Raw genomic sequence first — 24,368 nt, forward strand, 5'->3', positions numbered from 1 at the left:
CTTTATATACCAGGGTACCACCACCCTCCCATTCCTCTCTCTGATCTGCGTATTTGCTTTCAAACTTTAATATGCGTAAGAGATCTTAGTAAAAAGCAGATTCTGGTTCTGTTGGGGGAATCTTTGGGGGAACTGCAATAATCTGCATTTCTAGAAGCTTCCTGGTGGTCATCTAAAGGTCATATTTTGAGTAGCAAGGTTCTGCTTAATTACCAAACCATTCATAAGCACAGCAAGAAGGTTGTGAAGAGGGCTGTACAAATTTTGTGAACTAGTCCTAAATAATTAGACTTCCTTTTTTAAACTGAAAAATTATAAGGTAGGTGCGTATAAACATGGTGAGCATGATCACATAGATAAATCACTCAAGAAACCCAAATGAAACAACTGCAACAAAGACAGCAGAATTACCTAATGACATCAAAATTATTTATTCCAATTCTCACATGCAAATATCAATGGTTTGGCCAATAATTGCATAATAATTAGGCCGATGTCTTTAAAAGGGGACACAGAAATCCAAAGATTATTTAAAACCTGAGTAAGAGCATTTATGTTGACCTTCCTTTACTAGAATTGTTAAGAATCAGAAAAATGAAATACTTTTACATACTTCCTTGGTCCATGAGTGAGCTAGAATCACTTTCTTTTTTTTTTTTTTAAAGATGGGGTTTCACCATGATGGCCAGGCTGGTCTTGAACTCCTGACCTCAGGTGATCCACCCACCTCAGCCTCCCAAAGTGCTAGGATTACAGGCATGAGCCACCGCGCCTGGCCTAGAATCGCTTTCTTTACAGTGACACTTACTTCTACAGCCCTTCCTTTTGAACAGGTTTAAGGGCTACTCACTGGTAATGATGATATAAGGGTTAGTAAAATGTATTATTCATAAACTAAAATCAACACCTTACTAGAGTTTACCAAAGGATGGAATTGAGTATTTTCCTAAATGTCTGGCCACCAATCTGGGGACCTTTGCAAAGCTCCTAATAGATAAAGGGAAAGTGTAGAGTACAGTCTTGGAATTACTGGGAAGTATCTTTATGTTTGAATCATCAGTATTGTCTTGAATAAGTGGAGGCTTTTCATTGCTTTTTAGTAGTGAGTTACAGGTCTTTTATTTTTGTCATTATAAAGTTGCCTTATTGCACATTGTGTATTCAAATAATGAATATTTGGAACAGCCGTATTTATAATCCATAATGCTCCAACAGCTGGATTTGAAGATATCTATATGTAACACATAAAATATCAGTCATACTCCCAACAAATTGACTTTAAAAGCAACTTGCTGTCATATCACCTATATACAAATATTTTAAGGAAGCCCTTCTTGGCTCTACCAGGCCCCTAAAGCTTTTGCCCCATTACAATATTCTATTTACAGCAAACATCCTAAAAGTGTTGCCTAAAGTGTCGCTCCATTTCACTTGTCACCTCACTTGTCAAGGTTCACTAGTGATCCTCATGCTGCCCAATTCAGCAGCCACTTCTCTGGTCTTACCTTGTGTGACCTCTTAGCTGCTGCCCTCATAACTAACCACACTTTTCTTTTTGAAACTCTATTTGGTTGGCTTTCCTAGATGTCTTCCTAATACTCTTAATCTTCTTAATCTTATCATTGAATGCCTAAGAAGATGCCATATACCAGACACTGTACTAGACCTCTTTCTCTAGCTATAGCACATTCACAAAATGACTTCATCATGTGCCATTGCTTTAAATATCACTATCTCTGTGCTGTTGACTGAAATCTCTACATTCAGCCCTGACCCTACCACTGAACTCCGTGCCACGTATGAATGCCAACTTGCCATCTACCTAATATGAGTACCTAATAGCCATCTCAAAGAATCAGTCTCAACAGAAGTATGTTTCCTTCTCTCCCCAAACATGCTCTTCTAAGTATTCCCCAGCACAGCAAAAAGCATCATCACTGACCCAGTGGCTCAACCTCCTCAATGTAGATGTTCATTATGACTTCTGCTAGGAATGTTCCCCACCTAGTTAGTTGGTCAACTTCTGATGATTCATCTCAAGACTGGCTTTACTTATGCAAATCTCAGCTACGATATCACTTCCTCAAGGATATATTTCAATCTAACGTGAAGTAACATCCAGGCACCATGTATCATATTATAAATCTCAGCAAAACACATACCACTGATATTTTTCTTGCCTATTTAATATCTCCCTCTGGCTAAGAGAGCAGAAACATTGCCTGCTTATAGTTGTCTCTCTAAAGCCTTTATTAGTTTCTGACACATAATAAGTGCTCAGTGAATAATTGCAGAATTTGAATAAATGAACAAATCACTATTTATGACCTAGAGCTACTCTAAATCACTCATAAACAGTGATTCACGACCTAGAGCTAAAGAATGCCAGCATTCTTTCTCTACTACAGGAAGTAAGTGTTGGAGGCAAACAGGCCATAGGGTTTTTGCCTTACCTAAGTGATCCATGATCATGGGTCTAAAAGCTATTGTCTATCAGAATGATAAAAATATTTTGGGGCCAGGTGCGGTGGTTCACGCCTGTAATCCCAGCACTTTGGGAGACCAAGGCAGGTGGATCATGAGGTCAAGAGATCGAGACCATCCTGGTCAACATGGTGAAACCCCGTCTCTACTAAAAATACAAAAATTAGCTGGGCATGGTGGCGTGTGCCTGTAGTCCCAGCTACTCGGGAGGCTGAGGCAGGAGAATTGCTTGAACGCAGGAGGCAGAGGTTGCGGTGAGCCAAGATCTCGCCATTGCACTCCAGCCTGGGTAACAAGAGCAAAACTCCGTCTCAAAAAAAAAAAAAAATTTTGAAACTGCCAAAATAAACAGGAAAAAAAAAGGAGTCTGGGTAAGATCTGCAACCTTCACAAGATCAATGGCTCTTCAAGGAAATAATAGATATGGCTGAATACCTCGAAGGCTGGCAACCCAGGCTCCAAGGGCCAAAAAAAAAACACACCCATTTATTTACATATTACCTTCTATGTCTTCTTTTGATATAATGGAGTAGTTGGAATGGAGATCTTACACTATAAAGCTAAAAATACTTACTGTCTAGCCATTTCCACAAAAAGCTGGCCAACCCCTGATATAGAATAGGATAAGTTAGAAATCTCTCAGATAGATGCCCATAATCACATCTGTAAATAGTCACAGAATGAGGCAGTAAGAGGGTTTTGGAAACAGCACAATTACAGCAAAAGCCATGAGCAAAAATCAATCAGAAGTTAGCAGAAGTAGCATGATTACTAATTTGACATTAATTTATTAATTTTTAAGTATATAATATTACTGCTGTTGTTATAGCAGTATGGACATTTCTGACTCTGTAACAATCAAGGAAAAGCTGCCTTCAACACTTACCTTGCAGTTTCTAGGAACTTTATGGCCTTGTCCATTTCCCCTTGGCTTTTATATAAAAACGCCAATTCAAACAGAGTGAACGGCACTAGGTAGTGGTCATACTTCAGTAGCTTTTCACTGAAAGGGCAAAGGAAAAGCAAGTAAATCTTAACAGAAAAAGAAATATATATTTTTCTAAATATATATTATTCCCATTCCTCAGAAAATATGTGCAGCACCAAGTCTATCATAGAAAAGTGGCCATTGTATAGTTATGGAACTCATTAAACTATGGCAATAAATAATGTGCCTTTCATATGTTAATCTTTTATTTCGTAATATAAACCCAGCATTGATGGTTGACTGCTGCCCCTTAAGTAAATCAGTGCATACAGATCTTTAAAGATTAACCCTAGAAATGGCAAGATCATCTTTCAGAACATGGATATGTTCAGAAAATGACTCCATTTAGAAATAACAGAGTTGCATTATTTTTAAACTAAGGTTCAACTCCCTTTGTATTTTGAAGTCTTGTAATATTTAAAAGGCCAATAAAGAAATGGTCAACACCTCTGTTTTCAGCACCATTATGAGAACTGTCTGGTTACAAAACATCTAGAAGCACCAAAAAAAAAAAAAAAAAAAAAATATATATATATATATATATATAATATATATATATATATATAAAACTAACACCATTCCAAATGCATAGCTTGGCTCACCAGAATGTAAGAAAAAACCCTCAAGTGCCAAAAACAGCTAGAATTGAAAAAGCAAAACTCTACATATGTGGGATGATGCTGAATGAGCCCTGTGGTCTGCCTCCATCTGAGTAAGGGCTTTGTATCCTAATGTCCATTCAGGAGAGGGGGTCTTGGGTACACAGAAAGCATGGAGTTGAAAGTAAGACCTCTATTTAAAGCTGGGATCCTTACAGGACTATTCTTTAAGAGAAAGGCAGATTAGAACAAACCCACTCACAGGCAAAGGAGGAAGACAAAGACAGTTGTCTCCTTAGCCAGCATTTTCGATGAGAAGAAAAAAGAATTCCTTAGGAAATTAATAACCAATAGGCCTGCCAACATTGAATGTGCAATTCAAATTTACATTGTCTAAATGATCCAAGAAGTAAGCAATGAAATTAACATGAAAGTAGCCCATGGCAGAAATAAAATGCAAAATCACTGTAGAGCAACTCTTCTTCAACACAGCCTCATAGGAAATCTCAAGATAAAATTCCACTGACGGTGAGTTCACAATCCAAAATTATAAAGCCCATGAGCAAACAATTCACTATGAGATTCACACACAAAAAACAGCACAATGGGTCATCCTTTTGATCATCCTTTTAATCCTTATAGAAACACTAATAAAATAGAACTCCATGGATAGTTCATTAACTAATTACAGAGTATTACTAAAGACAGGACATTTAGGAAATAGATATTTTCTCTTTATTCTTATAGGGGCACCACTCCTCCTACATTCCCATCAGTACTGTCAGGAAGACAGGGATCAGGTGGCCATGGATGGAAGGGCACATGATACATAGCACAGGATGTCCACCAGCAGTCTACAGCTGTGATCATTTTGGCTTGCACAATATTTTCAAAAAATTTGAGCCAATATTTTAAAATCAGGTTTTATATAAAATCCATATTCTAGGCTTTTCATGAAAAATGGTAGGAATTATTGCTATTGGGGCCACACCGTGTAGAGCAATAATCAAATAGAGCTGAGGAGTGGCTGTACGCTTCAGAGAAAACACCCTAACCTACAGAGCCTTCCAATCCTATTCCTGCCACCACTCAGCCAGCCTGAACAAGTAAGGTTACTTGTCTGGCCCCTGTAGATACTGCATTTGTGATACAGAGAAAAGGGCCAGGCATCAGAACCTTGATTCAACTCTGTGGTTAGTAATAGAGCAGGACATCATCATCAATGCCACTGGGGGAAAATAAAACCAAAACAAAACTCAATTATATACAAAAGAACTGCCTTTGCCAAAAGAGAGATAGTTACATGCCTCTCTTTCCTGTCAAATTACTATCACGGTGATGGCAAGTCTGTTTACTCAGCTCTGAATCCCTAGAATCCAGTACAGTCTCTGGCATACAGTGGGTAGTCAAAGATCCATGGAATAAATGAATGAACAAACAAATGCATGAATTAAATTAGTATCAGAAGCCAGGCATAGTAGCACACACCTGTAGTCCCAGCGACTCAAGAGGCTGAGGTGTGAGTATCTCTTGAGCCCAGGAGTTCCAGGCTGCAGTGAGCCATGACTGTACTACTGCATTCCAGTTTGGGCAACAAGAAAAGTCCCCCATCTCTTTAAAAAAAAAAAAAAAGAAAGAAAACAAAAACTAAAGAAATATATTAAAACATTTTTAAAAATTAATGAGTAGCCGAGGTTCACTATGCTGCTGCCGGAGTTTGGCCAGACATCTGTTAGCTCAGCTACAAATAGAGTTTTGTGAGTCATCTTTAAATACCAACTGGAAATGCATAAAGCCATGTTACACCTAGACTATAATTTTGTTCATGAGGAACAACAACAAAAAACACTACTGGATTCTCTTTCTTGTAAGAGTTCAGCAGTAAGAGATAAAAGCATTTTGCATCACTTTCTCACAGCAATCCCCCAGAAACCACAATTTGCTCTCAGGTTGGTTTTATCGTTTGGTCTTACCTTTCCAAAACGTGATTGTAACATAGTTCAGCTTGTAAGGGCCGCTGTAAGTTCTTGAGACAACATCCTTTCAGTAACTTCACTAAGCACTCATCATCCACAGAGAAGCTGTTAAAATCTTAAAACAAAAAACATACAAAGAAAAATACTGTTTAAGATCTTAAGAGAAAGAACAAAGTTTCAGAGGATCATTTAAAAATAAGGAAAATGTTTTTAGCATGTTATGCCTTACTAAATAAAATACAATGAAATTATTTTAAATGAACAGAGCTGAGCACAGTGGCTCACACCTATAATCCCAGTGCTTTGGGAGGTCAAGGTGGGAGGATCACTTGAGCCCAGGAGTTCAGGACCAGCCTGGACAATACAGTGAAACCCTGTCTCTACACAAAAAATTTTTTTTAATTACTGGGCATGATGGCACATGCCTGTAGTCCCAGCTGCTCAGAGATTGAGGCAGGAAGATCACTTGAACCCATCAGTTTGAGGCTGCAGTGAGCTATATGATGGCACCACTGCACTGCAGCCTGGGCGAAAGATACATACATACATTCCTACATGCTGAATTTACTATATAAGAACATAATTTGATTAAGGAGTTCACTCTATCCACCTTAAAATATTCTTCAGGTGGCCACACTCTGAGCTTTGTGACCTTAGATACAACAACCCGAAATCTGAACTCTAAATAAAGTAAGAACTTTAATAATTCTATAAAAGGTAAAGCCATGGTGAACAAGAAGGCTGCTTCCTCCTGTTGTCTGGCTTCGGTGTTGGCTTCACTACAGGAGAGGATAACGCTTCCATATGGAGAAGCAGATGGTCTTATCCCCATTAAAAATTCAGGAAGTAGAATACCCTCTCCAGATCATTATGTTTACAACTTATCAATTCTCCCAGGTTGTGTTCTTTTTGGGGGAAATTATGCCATAAGATTAAACAAAACGGTTCTGAAGTGCATGAAAGGCATCTCAAATCTCCACAAACTTCTAACTGCTTGAGGAAAATGTCAAGGATTTTCTTTCACTTTTTCACTGTTGAAAATGCTCTCTGCTTTCTACAGCCCAAGGCAAATGTGTGTTAAACAGAAGGAACCATATTATGTGTGACATCTATCTGACAAAGGTAGCCATTCCGCATTTACACTTCTGAAATTTTTTTTGCAAGTTATAGGCAAGTACAAAGTCATTCCAAGACAGACTGGTAATTTCACATTTCAGGCTGTGACAGTAGAGAAGATGGCAGTAAAGGGAACACACGAGGCCCTGGGAGTCCCTCCTATTGAAATCCTCCTGCTTTCAGCACAGACCTCAAAAATCATCATTAACACGTGCTGGCAGCTGAGATGGTAAACCACTTGTCTATGGGGATTAACTCACTTTACTTCTAGGTGTTAAAAACTGAATATTCACCTCTAACTTTCAAGCTCTGATAGGTCACTCACTGAGAAAAATCACAGGTATCAATAACCCATTACCTTTTCTATAATTTATTTAGAATCATCTTTCTACCAAAATAAAATTCTATCCATTGCTTTTAATCATGGATGTTAAAATAGACACTAAAGAAGTAATATCTTTTAGGACCTAGAACCAAAACCAAGGGTCCATATCGGATGCTACCTTTTAGTATCACTTTTGTACATTGTACTGAGTTTCCCGTAGCATTGTATCGACAGTTTGTGTTATCACAACATTCTGGTGCTCAATGAATGATGATTTTGTTGAACAGACAACATCATGGGAAGTTAAAATACCAGTAAAGCCACATGTAACTTCTATGTCAAACTTGACTTAGGCATATGGCAAGTGGGTTCAAAAATGCTATATTTCTCCAAAAACCTCAGATAGCAAAATCATTATTTCCTCAAATTTCAGACCATTATCTATCAGATGATTGTTTTCCCTTAAAGTATAAATGCTTTGTCATGATTTTCAACCTCATGAACGTGTTCATAAATGAACATAACACACAACACACATGTAACATGTTTCCATTTTACATTCAAAGAAAATTACATGATAAAGCTGCCAGAGTACAATTTCATAACAAAAGATCTGCTGAACTTTTATGGTGGATAGGCTGAGAAACAGGGAAGTCTGAAGCCCAAACTACAAAAAGTATCTATGTTGAAATTTTTAGAAGCTAGCTAAAACGCCCCCAAGAGAAAAATCGGAAAATACATATAGAAAGTAAAAAGTCATAAAGTCAGCATCACTTTCCCTTTTACATAATTCTCATAATGTTTGCTATATAATTTTATTAAACGAATTAGTCAAAGTGGAACTTCTGGCTACATGTTGAATTTAGTTAGATTTCAAATGAAACACTATTGGAATTAATACCAAATGCTGACTCCAGGGATGTCACCAACTTCTGTGCTGTCTTCAAAGTTCTATCTTTTGTATCAGTGACCAGCATTTAATAACTGTGGCCAGAGCACTGCAGAGTAGCAGATCAGTAGTACCCTCTACCATCTTTTACTTCAGACACACCTGCAAATCTGGAGAGGCAAATGCACATCCAGTTTCCAATAATGGGGCAGGGATGGGGTAGAAGATGATGTAACCTCAGGTTTACAACTTCTCTCCATTTTCCAATTATGGATTTTTCTTCCCTGCTCTGAAGGATATGCGCTTAATTACTAAACTGTCCTAACAGTTCGAGGTGGGGAGGAGAGCAGGAGACAATCTTCTTGCAGAAAATGAGTCCTAGAAGAGGTCATCATAAGTGTCACATGCAATATCTGGCAAAGGTGATCTTCAGAAAATAAACTAATTCTTTCATCCAGAGAGAAGACACACAAAGCCAAAACTATGAGTATGACATGACTGTCTCTCTGTGTCAGCTCCCCACTGCCTGCTTAAATATCTCGAAAGCCTTTCATCTCAGCATGTCATAAAGAGAAAAAGGAATGGGTGGAGGAGAGCAACTTGGTTTTCTAAATTTCCACTGTATTTTACTTGCATAATCTGATAAAATATACTTCCCCTCTAATTTTGCCCTCAACCAGTGGAGGGAATAAACAGGGGGTTGGGGGTAGTGAAGAGCTTGCTCAAATAGACAGTGGCTGGGCTCCTGGAGTGCCTGTCTTTTCCCAGTTAAGAAAAATTAGTTAACTGTTATAATTTCCCCCCACCATTCCTGAATTTCTATGCCCTTTACCATGTTTATCATCACAGAAGTTTTCATTTTATTTCTGTGGTTAGAATATTACAAAAAATAAGACCATTTATCTTGGGATAATACCTAAGTGACTTGGCACTGAAAATAAATACAACAAAGGTTATCACTTATGTCATTGTCTACCCCCATTAAAAATACAGAATTGAAAAATGTCAGGGCAAGGTAACAACGTTGGATAGCATCTGGTCCAACATTCCTCCCACTTCACAAGAAAACAGAAGTCTGATGGCTGCAGAGCTGGGACTATAAGCCCAGACCGCATGATTCTCCTCTTACCACATCAGCTGCTCCCAGTCAACTGAAGAGTGGCCTCTAGCACAGCCAAACATAATGGGTAGAATAAACTGTGATAACATTTTACCTTAAAAACTGTTCCCTGGGTCTGCAGAAACACACTAACTGTTAGAGAGCAATAAGGAGGCACAGCGTCACAGTAGGCCAGGCGTGTGGTGGCTCATGCCTATAATCCTAGCACTTTGGGAGGCTGAGGCAGGTGGATTATTTGAGGTCAGGAGTGCGAGACCAGCCTGACCAACATGGTGAAACCCTGCCACTACTGAAAATACAAAAATTAGCCAGGCATGGTGGTGTGTGCCTGTAATCCCAGCTACTCAGGAGGCTAAGGCAAGAGAATTGCTTGAACCCAGGAGGCGGAGGTAACGATGAGCTGAGATCATGCCACTGTACTCCAGCCTGGGTGAAAGAGTAAGACTCTATCTAAAAAAAAAAAGAAAAAACAGAAAAGAGGAAGAAAAAAAAAAAGTCAACTTAACCCAGAGGGAAGTGGACATTTCCTTGTGCTGCTCCAAAACTCCAATGCTGGGCTTCCTCCCTTCATCTTTTTGTCACAGTTTTAAGATATAGTTCACATAGCATACAATCCACCCATTGGGAATGTACCATTCAATGGTTTGTAGCAAGTTTACAGAGTTGTACAGCCATCACCACAGTCAACTGTGGAACATTTTCATCACCTCCCTCCCTATCATAACCCCTAACTTTCAACCTCCATCCCTAGGCAACCACTCATCTACTGTCTGTCTTTATAGATTTACCTATTCTGAGTATCACATCAATGGAATCATACAATGTATGCTCTTTTAAGGCTGGCTTTTCTCCCTTAGCAAGATGTTTCCAAGGCTCATGTAGTTGCAGCGTGTATGATTCCTCCCTGCATCTGGACTGCAATCACCCAGACCCCTGCAGCTCAAGTTCTTTGTCCTTATGATGTACACAAATTAACACAGGCAGATGAGCACAGGGAAAAGACAGGAGAGTGGTCATGGAGCAGAGACAAAGACTCCTTGGTCCTTACTTTGCATACTTACTTTGATTTTGTAAAGCTGCCTCAGCTTTTTCAACAGTTACCAACAGATTTTCAGAAAGGTCTTTCCTTTTGTTCACTATTGAAAAACCATTCCAGACATACATCATTTCCTAATGAGAAAAAATGGAAACGATTTGCAGTTATATGAGGTTATTCAATGTCCTTTATGATCCCCAAACGATGTTCACGCGTTTTGTCTTGGTTTCTAGGAATCTCAAGACAATATTTACAGACTATTTTCCTTTGCTTTTGCCTTTTATACTGTGAAGTAATTCAGTATATAATGTTTTCACTGAAATTTTAATTTATTCATACATATAACAAATATTTATTAAATATCTACAAGCATTGAATTCTTTTGGAAGGTAACAGGATACAGATACAGAAATAAATATATTAAACCGATACTACGAATAATTCTGTTTAATGTAAACTTTTGTTACTTTTAAGTAAAGAAAAATATTTTTAAATGTCTGCCAGTTGTTTACATAAAATGTTTCCAAGAATATTACTGGATATAAACACTGGAATATTTTACTGGGCTTAGGATCTTTTATACCATTAGAAACATGTGACGGTCCAGTAATGCAATCCAATATGCAGAAAACGTATTCATTTAAAAGCCATATGGCTGAATGACAGCTCCTAAAATGTAAACTAATGATTTCTCATTGCAGATTATATTTAATGGGCTACCAGATGAGAATTTTTTTTTTTTTGGATCAAAAGCAAGTGTGCTTTCACTTGAAAATATTTTTCTAATGTTCCTGATAGCATAGTTCATATTTTGAAGGGTATAAAATAAGTAGAGTAATTAGTATCTTCATGGAGATAAATTTTAAGATGATAAAATATCACTTGAAAAGCCTATTACCAGGAAGTAGTGGAAATGAGGATGAAACACTCAGGGAGAATGGAAACAAAGGTATCTTTACCTTACACTGACAACTAAGATCAGGACACTCTACCTTCAATTTTACATGTAACAATTTCTTCTTGCTAAAAGAATAAGAGTTCAATTCAATAACAGAATATTTTTTAAATGATAATGATGACCTTTTAAAAATTATTTTTATTGATAGAATCTTTTTATCAGAAGGAGGCAAGTCCATATCTGAGACTTTATGAAAAAAAAGGCTTTTGGCAAAATTCCTAGGTACAAAAAAAAAATCCCAGTACCAACATTTCAAGCCAATTTCCTATATATTCTACATCCATAGACATGGAGAAAGAAGTGCAGTGAATTAACCTTCCCTAAAATTCTTAATAGTCAAAGCAGGACACAGTTATGTACATACTGGTATCTAAGTACTAGGCAAAGAAAGACAATGATAGTCTAGAAAATTTTCAGTAGACTTCTGTGAGACAGAAAACCTTCCCAGTACAAACCACTTAATAAAAATGAATCAGGCATGGAGCTACATCGATCATTGGTAAAGCAGCAGCAGGCTTTCATGTGAGCTGGGAGAGGGGGATGTTTGGTTATTTGTGTGATTTACACAAATCTTGTGTAATTTTTATTTGTGCTCAGACACGATTACAGAGCGGTCATATTTTTATCTTGCTCCATCACAGTCACAAAAGGACGCTGTCTGATGCTGAAGTTCTCTGAGGTTATAGTAGGTGGGAAACACATGGACCTAGGTGCTAGGCTCAGGCTAACTCCTGTCTGACCCCTGAAAGGGAGGGGCTGCATTGTTCTTTATTTCTATATATAAAGGGCTCTCACAAGTCATTAAGAAAACAATAAACAATCCAATGAAAAATTAAGGAAGAATATAAACAACAATTCACACAAGAATAAATAAAAATGAAGAAACACATAAAGAGATGCTCCACCACATCAACAGGGAAATGCAAATTAAAATGGTAAAACACTGTCAGTACTTATTTAAAGTGGCAGAGCTTTTTTGGAGGGAAATTTGACAATATCTACCAAAATAGTAAATGTATATATTCCCTTCAACTAGGAATTCCATTAAAAAAAATCCTTCCCAGAGAATTATATGCACATGTACAAAAAGAGGATAATCATTTTAGTTTTCAATTTTAAAAACCAGAAAAACCTAAATAACTGTCAAAGAGGAATAATGAAATAAACTCTGAATTTTTAAAAATAAAAACAAAAAACCCTCAGGAAACACCAGAGGGGAGGACTGCAGCATCAGCTTACAACGAACAGCTTTCCTGTGCTATCTATACAAAAACTAACGTACCAGAAGAGTCATAGTAACTTGATATATTCAGTATTTCTCTTTTTTGAGATGGAGTTTTGCTCTTGTCGCCCAGGCTAGAGTGCAGTGGTGTGATCTTGGCTCACTGTAACCTCCACCTCCTGGATTCAAGCTATTCTCCTACCTCAGCCTCCCGAGTAGGGATTACTGGCACCCGCCACCACACACAGCTAATTTTTTTTATTTTTTGTAGAGACGGGATTTCACCATGTTGGTCAGGCTGGTCTTGAACTCTTGACCTTGTGATCCACCGCACCCAGCCTTACAATGGTTTTTAATTGAGCTAAACTTCATAACCAAATTTAGACACGCTCCTATGCTCCCTGCTGCTGTGAATAGATAATTTATTTCTAGTACATGAAAAAGTAAATAAAATAAAAGCAGATACCAGGGCAGGTAAGACGAGCTTCACAGGTGCAGGCAAGGAGGCAGAGTAACGGCGAGCCTTCCTCACAGCAAACTTCTCAGTAGGGAGAGATTTTCCGGCAATTCTCTGCTTCAAGCTCTCCACCTGTCTGTGAAGAGCCCCAGCCCAGCCCCAGAGAAAGATCATGGCAACACATACATTATTTACACCTGTGATTTTCACAATGAACATCACAGACCACCACCACCAGCAGCAGCACTTGGGAAGCTATTTGAAATGCCATTTTTCAGGCTCTACTCTAGACCCACTGAATCAGCAACTCCAGGGCTGGGGCCAAGAAATCTGGATTTTGATAAGCCCTCCAGGTGATTCTGAGGCACACTCAAGATTGGGAACCACTGATTGACACATATTTCTTTCCAGTCAACTTAGCTAATGGCTTAAATCAAACACACTCCAGGAAATCTAGGTATGAAATTGGCGATTTCTACAAGTAAGCAGGAAAGAGTCCAAAATATTTACTTATGTTGTGGATGCTCAGGGAGAGCGAAAAGGGTACACTGGTATATCTCCTATTCCTATTTGCAAGTATTACAACAATAATATGGCTCAAAAGATAGCCATTAATTAATGTATAATTTAAGAAAATGTTTCCTAAACACAGGTGGTTTGGGAAATAATCAGCTTAGAACATGTACCATGTTTACAAATTTCTTTTCAAAATTCTAAAGAATTCCAATTATGAAATTCACAAGCAGGTAAAAATGAGAGTAGGATGGGGAGACTACATGTTCCTGGGAATACCTTCTTATACAAAATTTTATGAATGCATCAAACAAGTTGTTGAGAAAGAATTCAAGGAAATAGTCAATTACATGACTGAAAGAAAAAGTAACATGAAATAATATACCTCCAATATGAGGCAAGCTTCTGTTAGGTTACTTCTGGGCATAATATAGAGTTATGGGTTTTAACCTAGAGTGTCCCATCAATCATTTATGTTCACTACCATCAGTGGAAAAGGTGGTGGAAATGTGAGGTGGGGGTCAGGAGAAAGGGTTCATGTCTCAGACAGGAACCCTTGTAGTTTAAAGGTAACAGCATCTTTATGAAGAGACCATTCATTTTAGAACTCTCATTATCCCAACAACCTAGAAGCTGTGAAAGAGCACCTCAAAGCTTTCTCCTGAAAATAAAATGATTACATCTTTCACAAAAACTGTTTTGATATGGAGAAAACTTAATCTGCAGTGGAAGAAAGAGAAGGAGATTGAAAAGATTTTAGTGTATCTTAATACTCCCATTAATTATTTCTGTGAAATGAGAAAATGAACTTTACAATAAAAGGTGACATTTATCATACCATGGCTTCTACTAATGTTGATGCTGATGCTACAGTTAGTATACATGGTCTTTTTTTTGGAGATAAGGTCTCACTCTGTCTGTCGCCCAGGCTGCAGTGCAGTGGTGTTATTTGAGCTCAATGCAACCTTCATCTTTCAGGCTCAACCAATCCTCCCACCTAAGCCTCCCAAGTAGCTGGGACTACAAGCACATGCCACCAGGCGCCCAGCTAATTTTTTTGTATTTTTTGTAAAGATGAAGTTTCACTCCTTTATACCCTCAGGGCCTTTATTATAGAAATAGTGTCTCACATACCTGAATAAAGTTACCACGTTCTCATTCGTTGCTGCCACATCCTCCTCTGGAAGCATGCTCAAAATTGCAGCTTTCAAGAACACATAAGTTGCCTTGGGAAAAAGAAGGAGCTTATTACAAAACATCCCTAGGTACATGACATTTCTACCTCTCAAATCAGGAATAACCTACAACTCTTCCAGATACAGTATTAAGAGGCATTAAAGAAATCAGAGGAAATGAAATCTTATATTTCCTGTTCAAAATGAGAACAACTCTTTTTGATTATCAGTAATTTAGACCATTTCCCTATTATATAACTACGGCATTCATAGGTGAGAAAGTGGGCAAAATGGACAAGAAAAAATTATCTCACTGTCCCCAACTTCTCATAAGTGGATCAGAAATAATTTTCATTATCATGAAAAGCCTGGGCATCAGGGCACTGGGAAGCCCAAACAAAATTATCAAGATGATTAAGATTTCATAACTTTATAAGTACGATTAATTTTTAAAGATAAAACCTCAAATTTAAAATAACTTTTTGCTTTTGTTTGAGACAAGGTCTCCCTCTGTCACCAGGCTGCAGTGCAGTGGTGTGATCATAGCTCACTGCAGCCTCAAATGCTTAGACTCCAGCTATCCTCCTGCCACAGCTTCCCACATAGATGGGACTATAGACACACACCACCATGCCTAGCTAATGTTTTTACTTTTTGTAGAGATAAAATCACCCTGTGTTGCCCTGGCTAGTAGAAAACAATCTTCCTGCCTTAGCCTCCCAAAGGGCTGGGATTACAGGTGTGAGCCATTGTGTTTGGCCCTAAAAAGAACTGTGGATGGCTTTTAAAGCATGTAATGCTGAGGACAGTACCTATAAACAGTAGGTACTTAAGGCAAATTTCCTCCTTTCATGTATCTCTAAATTGAGAAACCACTGTGGTATCATACTATTGAACAAATAGTCCTAAAAGAAAATCATCCTGGCCACATATTAGCAAACGAAGACATTAATCAAAGTACTGCCCTTTACCTTGGACCATTTACTCTCTTTGCAAAGCAGATCTGAATAGTAATATGCCTGCATCCAGTCTTGTTGGAAAACATTAATCCACATTAGCTCCCAGTAGCAGAGATGGTGAAACTGTTTCCATTCTTCTTGAACTGAAACACATTTTTTAAATACTTCTTGTGCCTGTAAATCAATTGCATAAAGTTGATCATCCAGATGTTAGACAAGGAGATAATAGCCTAATGAAAAATGCATAAAACTCTCAGTACAAAAAGGACAAAATTATCACTCATTAAACCTCTCAATAACGATATGTTTTTTCCTTACAGGCAATGGTTCAGTTAAGTTCTGCCTCTTTCTTTAATTTTATGAGGAGGGCTTGACACTTTATAATGTAGGAGTGGGGAAGTTCCATTCCAAGGAAGATATCAAATGTAAATGTCATTAAAGAAAAGACTGACAATAAAGTTACAACTTCCACACAACAAAACATCGTGAGCAAAGTTACAGGCAACAGACAGGAAGAAGATGTCACTATCTACATAAGTGGAAAAGATTAACCCTTGGGGCGGGGCACGGTGGCTCACGCCTGTAATCCCAGCACTTTGGGAGGCCAAGGCGGGTGGATCACGAGGTCAAGAGATCGAGACCATCCTGGTCAACATGGTGAAACCCACGTCTCTACTAAATATACAAAAAATTAGCTGGGCATGGTGGCGCGTGCCTGTAGTCCCAGCTATACAGGAGGCTGAGGCAGGGGAATTGCCTGAACCCAGGAGGTGGAGGTTGCAGTGGAGGATCGCGCCATTGCACTCCAGCCTGGGTATCGAGCGAAACTCTGTCTCAAAAAAAAAAAAAAAAGATTAACCCTTTTATCATTCAACAACTTAATAAAATTCTGTAAGAAAAAGAAAATGCAGAAGAAAATTGGCAAAGATGTAAATAGGCAAATCAGAAAAAATATATACACAAATGACAGATATACATGTGGAGAAATTTGTAAACTAGGCAATATAAACTTAAAAATTTGATTCTCATTTTTAAGTCATCACATAATGTCCCGAGCTGGCAAAGAGCCCTGGAAACAAATATTTTTATACCTTCACTGGAGTTTACATTGGAACGATCTTAAGTGAGGAGGGCAATTTGGCTGGATTTATAAAAATACAAGCACCTTTTGGTCCAGGAATTCTACGAATCATAATCTGTCATCTATAAACAGACCTATGCACAGAAATATACATACAACGATGTTTACAACAGTTTGTAGTGGCCAAATGTCTATGAACAACAGACCACTTCAATAGGTATAGTGTATCCATCCCATGAAATGAAACCCAGCCACCAAAAAGAATGGGAGACATTTAGGTATACTGACCTGGAAAGAGATCCAAGATGTATTGCAAATAGAAAAACACAAATCACAGAAAAATACATGTTTGATCCCATTTATGTGGAAAAAATTGTTTGTGAAGGTATATATATAAATGTCTCCTTACTGTTCTACTTCTGACTCTGATGCTTTCTTTTTTTGAGAGAATTGGAAAATATTTCCTTTGATAAGGAGCCCATATGTAGTAAGCAGACTTGCATCTCATGCAGGGGCTAGATTCCAAAGTCAGTGTATAATACAGAAATGGATAACAGTCACAGTTTCTTGAAAATCTCTGAGCTTATTTATTTGGTATATACTACCCTAAAGTACTTAATATACTCTGTGTATAAATGTAGGCTATATTCAGTAATCCACTGCACAGATTTTATATAACAGAATGTATATACACTTTAAAGTTTTGGCTTTTTACTTATATATTTTTTTCTTTATTTTTGTCTAATCCATACAGCTAAATTTACTTTTGTTGAATGAGTAGGATGCAATTCCACCATACAGACAACTCCCCTACACAACCCCCACCTAATAAATTACCTCTTCAAGATTCCCTTTCAGCAACTCTATTCGAGCATGATAAAACAACATGAGTGAGCCCTGCAGAGCAAAGAAGAAAACACACCGTTCAACAGTCAACACTGGCTGCTTAATTATGGATGAAACATACACTTTGAAATACTAAGCATACATTTGGAAACTCCTGGAGGAAGGGTGCCAGGAGACGCTCTGCTTCGGCAATATTCACTTCTCCTGTACCTAGAAATTTAACAGGAAAAGCCTCAGTCTTCATAAGACATGGGGATATTTATAAGCAACTCTCCAAGTTTCATTACCATATAGTAAATAAAGACCTACTCATGGAAAAGATGAAAACTATTATTTCATCATGTTTACGTCTAGGGAATAAAATAAAGACCAGTCTTACCTATAACTTTAGTTTCAGAAAGCTCTAGGACACACTAATTCTTAAGAATGCAGGTGGCTGTCTCAGATTCCTAACTGGAATTTCTGGTTCTAATAGCAATAATAACTTATTTAGCAAAAATTTCATTTTTTGCAAAGAAAATAAATCTAATATATGACAAAATAGATCACCTTAACACAGAAATTTTAGCTGAGAACAGATGAAAATTATTTAATGAAAGAAACTACCTACTCCCTCTGCTAAATGTCACAAAGACAAAGGACACTATTTTCTGCCTTTATTAAAAAAAAAAAGTAAACAGATATAAACTACTAGCTCTTGCTGATCTTTCTAAATTTTTACATACTCAGATTAATCAACTTTTTGTTTTGTTTCGTTTTTAAAGCTGGAGATAGGAGATCGCTCTGTCGCCCAGGCTGGAGTGCAGTGATGTGACCATAGCTCACTGCAGCCTCAAACTCCTGGGTTCAAGTGATCCTTCCACCTCAGCCTCCCAAGTAGCTGGGATTACAGGTGTAACCCTCCATGCCTGGCCAAGATAATCAACGTTCAATGAAACAATCTCATCCAGATCTTACCGAGTATTAGGGAGATGTAAGTATGAAAAGCGAGGATGGTTAAGCAGCACAGTACAGACCTCATGCTTCTTCCTGAAGCACCTTCCCTTAAGTGCAGGAGGCCCAGCTCCTATGGGAATCAAGTACATTTTAGAAAGAGAATATGACTAGAAAATCATATTCAGAAACTTTTTAAACATTTTTATATATTTCAAGGGTTACAAGTGCAGATTTCTTACCAGCATATACTACACGGTGGTGAAGTCTGGGCTTTTAGTGTACCCCTCACCCCAAGGGTGAACATTATTCCCAAAAGGTAATTTTTCAACCCTCTCTTCCCCCACCCCTCCCACCTTTGGTCACCTCCAATGTCTATTATTCCACTCTTTATGTCCATGTGTATCATTGTTTAGCTCCCATTTATAAGTGAAAACATGGTATTTGACTTTCTATTTAAAAACTCTTTAACTTTTTTTTGAGACAGAGTCTCGCTTGTTGTCCAGGCTGGAGTATAGTGGGAGAATCATGGTTCACTGCATCCCCTACCTCTCCAGACTCAGGTGATCCTCCCACCTCAGCCCCCCGAGTACCTGTGACTACAGGTGTGTACCACCATGCCCAGCTAATTTTTATATTTTTTGTAGAGACAGGATTCTAACATGTTACCCAGGCTGCTCTCAAACTCCTGGGCTCAAGGAATCCATCCACCTCAGCTTCCCAAAGTTCTGGGATTACAGACGTGGGCTACCATGCCTGGCCTAGTCAGAAACTTTAAAATGCTAGTTCATATATCCTTATCCTCCATGAAGGCAGAATTTCTTCAAGAAATTAGAATGGCAGTAATGCCTAACTAGAAATGAACCTTACATATTAAACTGGCATAAGACACTCTCATAAATCCTTTTATGTCATGTGATTCTAAAGAGAGAAAAGGGCAGTGTTCATTTCATGGAGATACTCTGTAGAAATACTCATTAAAACATATGAGGATCTAAGTGTAAGGCATCATGGTGGGTGTGAACAAACATGGGCTATGTATTCAAAGATCTTTCCATCAAATAGAGAATAGAGTATGTGAATACATGACCTTATTAGAATATGGTGAGAGACGTAAGAAGGATAAATAGCTAATTCTGAAAGTCAGGAATGCTTTGGCCTCACTGAAGGGGTATGAAGACAGCTTTGCGAGATAGATGGCATTTATCTCAACCCTAGTGGATTGAGGGGCTCTTGAGAGACAATTATTAGGGAGGAAGTCAGTTGGGGAAGATATCCAAAGCAGAGAAAAGCAAAAGCATGGAAACAAAAGCATAGGCCTTGCTGGGGAACAACCAATTGCCCAGTTTAACAAGAGTACTGGGAATGTGTGGAATAGTACTGGGAATGTGTGTACGGCTGGAAACGCTGGCTAGAATCAGACCATGGGGTCCTTGAAGCCATACAAGTTTGAACCTTATTCGAGAAACAATTTAAAGCCTCTGAAGGAATTGGGAGAAGGTGAATGCTTAAGGAGAAGGGTGACCATGAAACACAGCGTCAGAATAGACTACGTCATAAAGGAAGCAGGTAAGTACACAATGACTCACACAGAACACGGACCGTACAATAAACAGGAAAACAGTGAGAGCTGTTTATACTTGCTCTCATACATTTCTCAAAACCTGCTTTTTTAATCAACACTTTTTGCAGTGAGGCAACTCTTCTAATACCATATTGAATGTTATGGTTAATAAATGTGATATACTCACTACAAAACCACAAACACACAGAAATTTAATAAATAAAACTCATGGAAAACAAATGTCCACACTTGGTTTTATAAGGAAACTTGTAGAAATACACGGAAATCCAAAATAGTGCAATTATGTTGGGTCCATGGTGTTTGATCCATGAACATCATAAAATATTAGGGAAATCCAGCCTAATTTCTTCATCTTAAGGAGGACAACTCTGGGGCTGCTCAACTATTAAGAAGGCATAGGAAGCCACGTGAGAGTAATAAGATCTGGCAAGCAACAATATCAGCAACACGTAATTTTTTATCCCAGAATTTGGGTAACAAGGGTGAACATTTTTAACTTTCAACAGAAAAACTGTCTAACTCTCGAAAAATATGATCAAGAATCAAAGGCTTATTTTCTGTCCTGCAAACAAGTTGCCAATAATTATTAAGCTAGTTATGAGGACATGCTGCACTGCCCTCATATTCAATAACAAATGTTTTATCTTCCCTGTCAAAATTAAGATAATATTAAATGTGTACCCTGTTTCCAGAAAATCCAATAAATTCCAGGAGTCTGATAATCCTTGCTGGTAAAAGGGACAGCATCTGTAAGAAGAAATATACAGTGTTCTTACATGTGTTTCTAACTGCAAACAAATTTAAACTCCAAACAACTTACAGTTTTAATGCTTCAGTAACATGAGAAATTAGATACAACTTTTTTTTGTTTGTTTGTTTTTTGTTTTTTTGAGATGGAATTTCACTATTTTTGCCCAGGCAGGAGTACAATGGCACAATCTCAGCTCACCACGACCTCTGCCTTCCAGGTTCAAGCAATTCTCCTGCCTCAGCCTCCCAAGTAGCTGGGATTACAGGCATGCACCACCAGGCCCAGCTAATTTTCTATTTTTAGTAGAAATGGGGTTTCTCTATGTTGGGTAGGCTGGTCTCGAACTCTTGACCTTGGGTGATTCACCTGCCTTGGCCTCCCAAAGTGCTGGTATTACAGGTGTGAGTCATCGCACCCAGCTAGAAACAAGTTTTAACCACCAGATATTTCTGTGACCACATACTATAATAATCATTTATGAATTAATTTCATTTAGTTAAGACAATGAACCTTTAAAAAGTTTTTGTTGTTGTCGTTTTTGGGATTTTTTTTTTTTTTTTTTTGAGACGGAGTCTTACTCTGCTGCCAGGCTGGAGTGCAGTGGCACAATCTTGGCTCACTGCAACCTCCACCTCTTGGGTTCAAGTGATTCTCCTGCCTTAGCCTCCCAAGTAGCTGATACTACAGGCAAGCACCACCACCTCCAGCTAATTTTTGTATTTTTAGTAGAGACGGGGGTTTCACCATGTTGACCAGAATGGTCTCTATCTCTTGACCTCGTGATCCACCCACCTCAGCCTCCCAAAATGCTAGGATTACAGGCATAATAAAAGGGTTTTTTTTAAAGCCTGGTCTTTCTAAGATTCTCTAAAGAATACTGGGACCTTTGATGTAGTGTGAGGCAGTGACAAGAAGACAACCTCTCAGAGCCCATGTCTAGGCAAGGTTTCTTAGTTTCCTTTCCCAGAAGCAAAAATCAGTCATATTCTGTGCAATGTGCAGACACCACCCAGAACTGGACAGCTGCAGCACTACCACTTTTCTCTGGGATGTTCCCGAAGGACAGTGGGGAGGGAATATTCTTCCATGGGCAGAACCTTGAGCAGTGCACCTAGTTATGTATTTTGCTTGGAAGGAGAAATGGCCAGATATGCAATTATATGCTGATTCAGGGGCTGTAGACAATGGTTTGGTTGGATGGACAGGGGCTTGAAAGGAACATGATTGGAAATTTGGTGACAAGGAGATCTGGGGAAGAAGTATGTGGATAGATCTTTTTGAATGGGCAGAAAATGTAAAGATATTTGTGTCCCATGTGAACACACACCAAAAGATGACCTGAGCAGAAGAGGATTTTAACAACCAATTGGATAGGATGGTCCATTCTGTGGGTACCAATCAACCTCTTTCCCAGTCATCCCCCAATAGGCTCATGAGTAAAGTGGCCACAGTGGCACATACACTCATATGAATGATTCTCTTGACCACTTTATTTTCTCACTAATTCCACTATACCATTAATAAAATTTTAAAATCCTAAATAACATATTGGAATTTGACAGATTACTACTCAGACTTCGTCTCCTTAGGAATCATAAAAAATCATTCCTTAAGTTATACAGGTCCCTCACACATTTTCAATTCCAGAGCCATCATTGCCATTGCAACATTTCTGATGTGGAAATGGAAATGAATTCCACTGTTCCTTGTTACCAAAAACCTTACTAGTCCATTCAGAGTACCACACACTTCCCTTATATGGCACAACCCAAAGCTACTCTGAGCATGCGCGTAACTTAATAACACATTGGGTCACAATGCAGGAAAGCTGATCCCATTCTAGCACTTTGTCAACCATCCCAGGAAGAGGTTCAGGCTGAGGTTCAAATGCAGTGGAGAAGACACAGAAAACCTTAGGTTCTTCTGCAAAAGTTCTGGTTTCTACATAGTTATATCCTTACCAAATTAAAGGCCCCAGTGCCAAGCTTGACACCCCCTTCAAACTCATAGAAGAATTCCTGCTGAAGTTTGTTCTTCTGAATTTCGTGCAGGATAGAAAGACATTCTCTGGATTAAAGAAAAAAAAAGTGATGGAGTAAGTTGACCATGATTCTGAAAATAAATATTAAATCAAATTTTACAGTTATACATGATAAAATAAATGTCATTAATTAAAATACCATTGAAATTTTAAATGGATGATGCTGTGCTGAGTTTACTCTTAAGGATACCAGGTAATAATCATCAAGGAGAAAGGAGACACTCATTTTTACAGTGTCTAACAGGACCAGTGTTTCTGTGCTTAAGGAGAGGGCTCATCCATTAGCAAGCACCAGCCAGGAGCCACAGGGCCACAGGTTGCCATCCCACAGCTTCCGGTAGCATCTGACAGTGAACTCTCAGGGAGGGTGGGGCTCCTCAACCACTGCAAACATTGCAGCAATCTGAGGAAAGGAAATGCTACTGGCAAGAAGATCTGAATTTCAGTGTGACTGCCATCATCTAAAACAGACCAAATAAATTAGGGCTTGGGACCAGGAAAGATTGAAACAAGAAAGCAAAGGCTATCACAATGGCTCCACCTGTCCTCTGCTTTCTTCCTGCTCATCCATACAAATCTGTCCAACTTCTCACTTTAATTTATTTTCTATGTATTTCTCTCTTGCCTGTTCACATCACCTTCAAAAGGCAAATATTTAATCAGAATAATACAAATTAGAACAATGACAAAAATATAAAAATTGATAATACCTGGGAATTGCTTATCAAATTAACAATTTTTTTAAATAATAAGGAACAATGAGATATCATATATCACTTGGTATGATGCAATTATAAAATGTGCAACTACACCTGTGATACAGTCTAGCCAAACATTTTTAAATCTAAATCTAGCAAGCCTATAGACCTAACTTCCAGTTTACAAAAAAATGTAAGAGTTTAATGTTGGGCATGGTGGCTCATGCCTGTAATCCCAGCACTTTGGAAGGCTGAGGCAGGTCGATCACCTGAGGTCGGGAGTTCAAGACCAACCTGACCAACATGGAGAAACACCATCTCTACTAAAAATACAAAATTAGCTGGGTGTAGTGGTGCACACCTGTAATCCCAGCCACTTGGAAGACTGAGGCAAGAGAATCACTTGAACCCAGGAGGCGGAGCTTGCAGTGAGCCGAGATCGCACCATTGCACTCCAGCCTGGGCAACAAGAGCCAAACTCCGTCTCAAAAAAAAAAAAAAAAAAAAAAAAAAGTAAGGGTTTAGAGAGTCAATTCAAATGTCTACCAGCCTAGGAGCATCCCTGCTGTCATTTCCCCTGAGTCATTTAGATCCCATTTCCATTTGTACTTTTTAC

At 38.4% G+C, this 24,368-nt stretch overlaps 1 protein-coding gene across 1 annotated transcript in view; it reads right to left on the reverse strand.

The window, feature by feature from the left end:
• Positions 1 to 24,368, reverse strand: part of TTC39B (tetratricopeptide repeat domain 39B) — a 146,459-nt gene that overhangs the window by 7,692 nt on the left and 114,399 nt on the right. The window contains 11 exon segments of the mRNA XM_017973671.4: positions 3,371 to 3,487; positions 6,045 to 6,162; positions 10,559 to 10,667; positions 13,180 to 13,306; positions 14,818 to 14,909; positions 15,830 to 15,991; positions 17,736 to 17,795; positions 17,887 to 17,954; positions 18,702 to 18,810; positions 20,944 to 21,009; positions 22,975 to 23,080. Of these exon segments, the coding sequence (XP_017829160.2) occupies positions 3,371 to 3,487; positions 6,045 to 6,162; positions 10,559 to 10,667; positions 13,180 to 13,306; positions 14,818 to 14,909; positions 15,830 to 15,991; positions 17,736 to 17,795; positions 17,887 to 17,954; positions 18,702 to 18,810; positions 20,944 to 21,009; positions 22,975 to 23,080 (1,134 nt within the window).

The sequence above is a fragment of the Callithrix jacchus genome, chromosome 1 (genome assembly GCF_049354715.1).
Source record: "Callithrix jacchus isolate 240 chromosome 1, calJac240_pri, whole genome shotgun sequence".
In the NCBI taxonomy this organism is placed as follows: domain Eukaryota; kingdom Metazoa; phylum Chordata; class Mammalia; order Primates; family Cebidae; genus Callithrix; species Callithrix jacchus.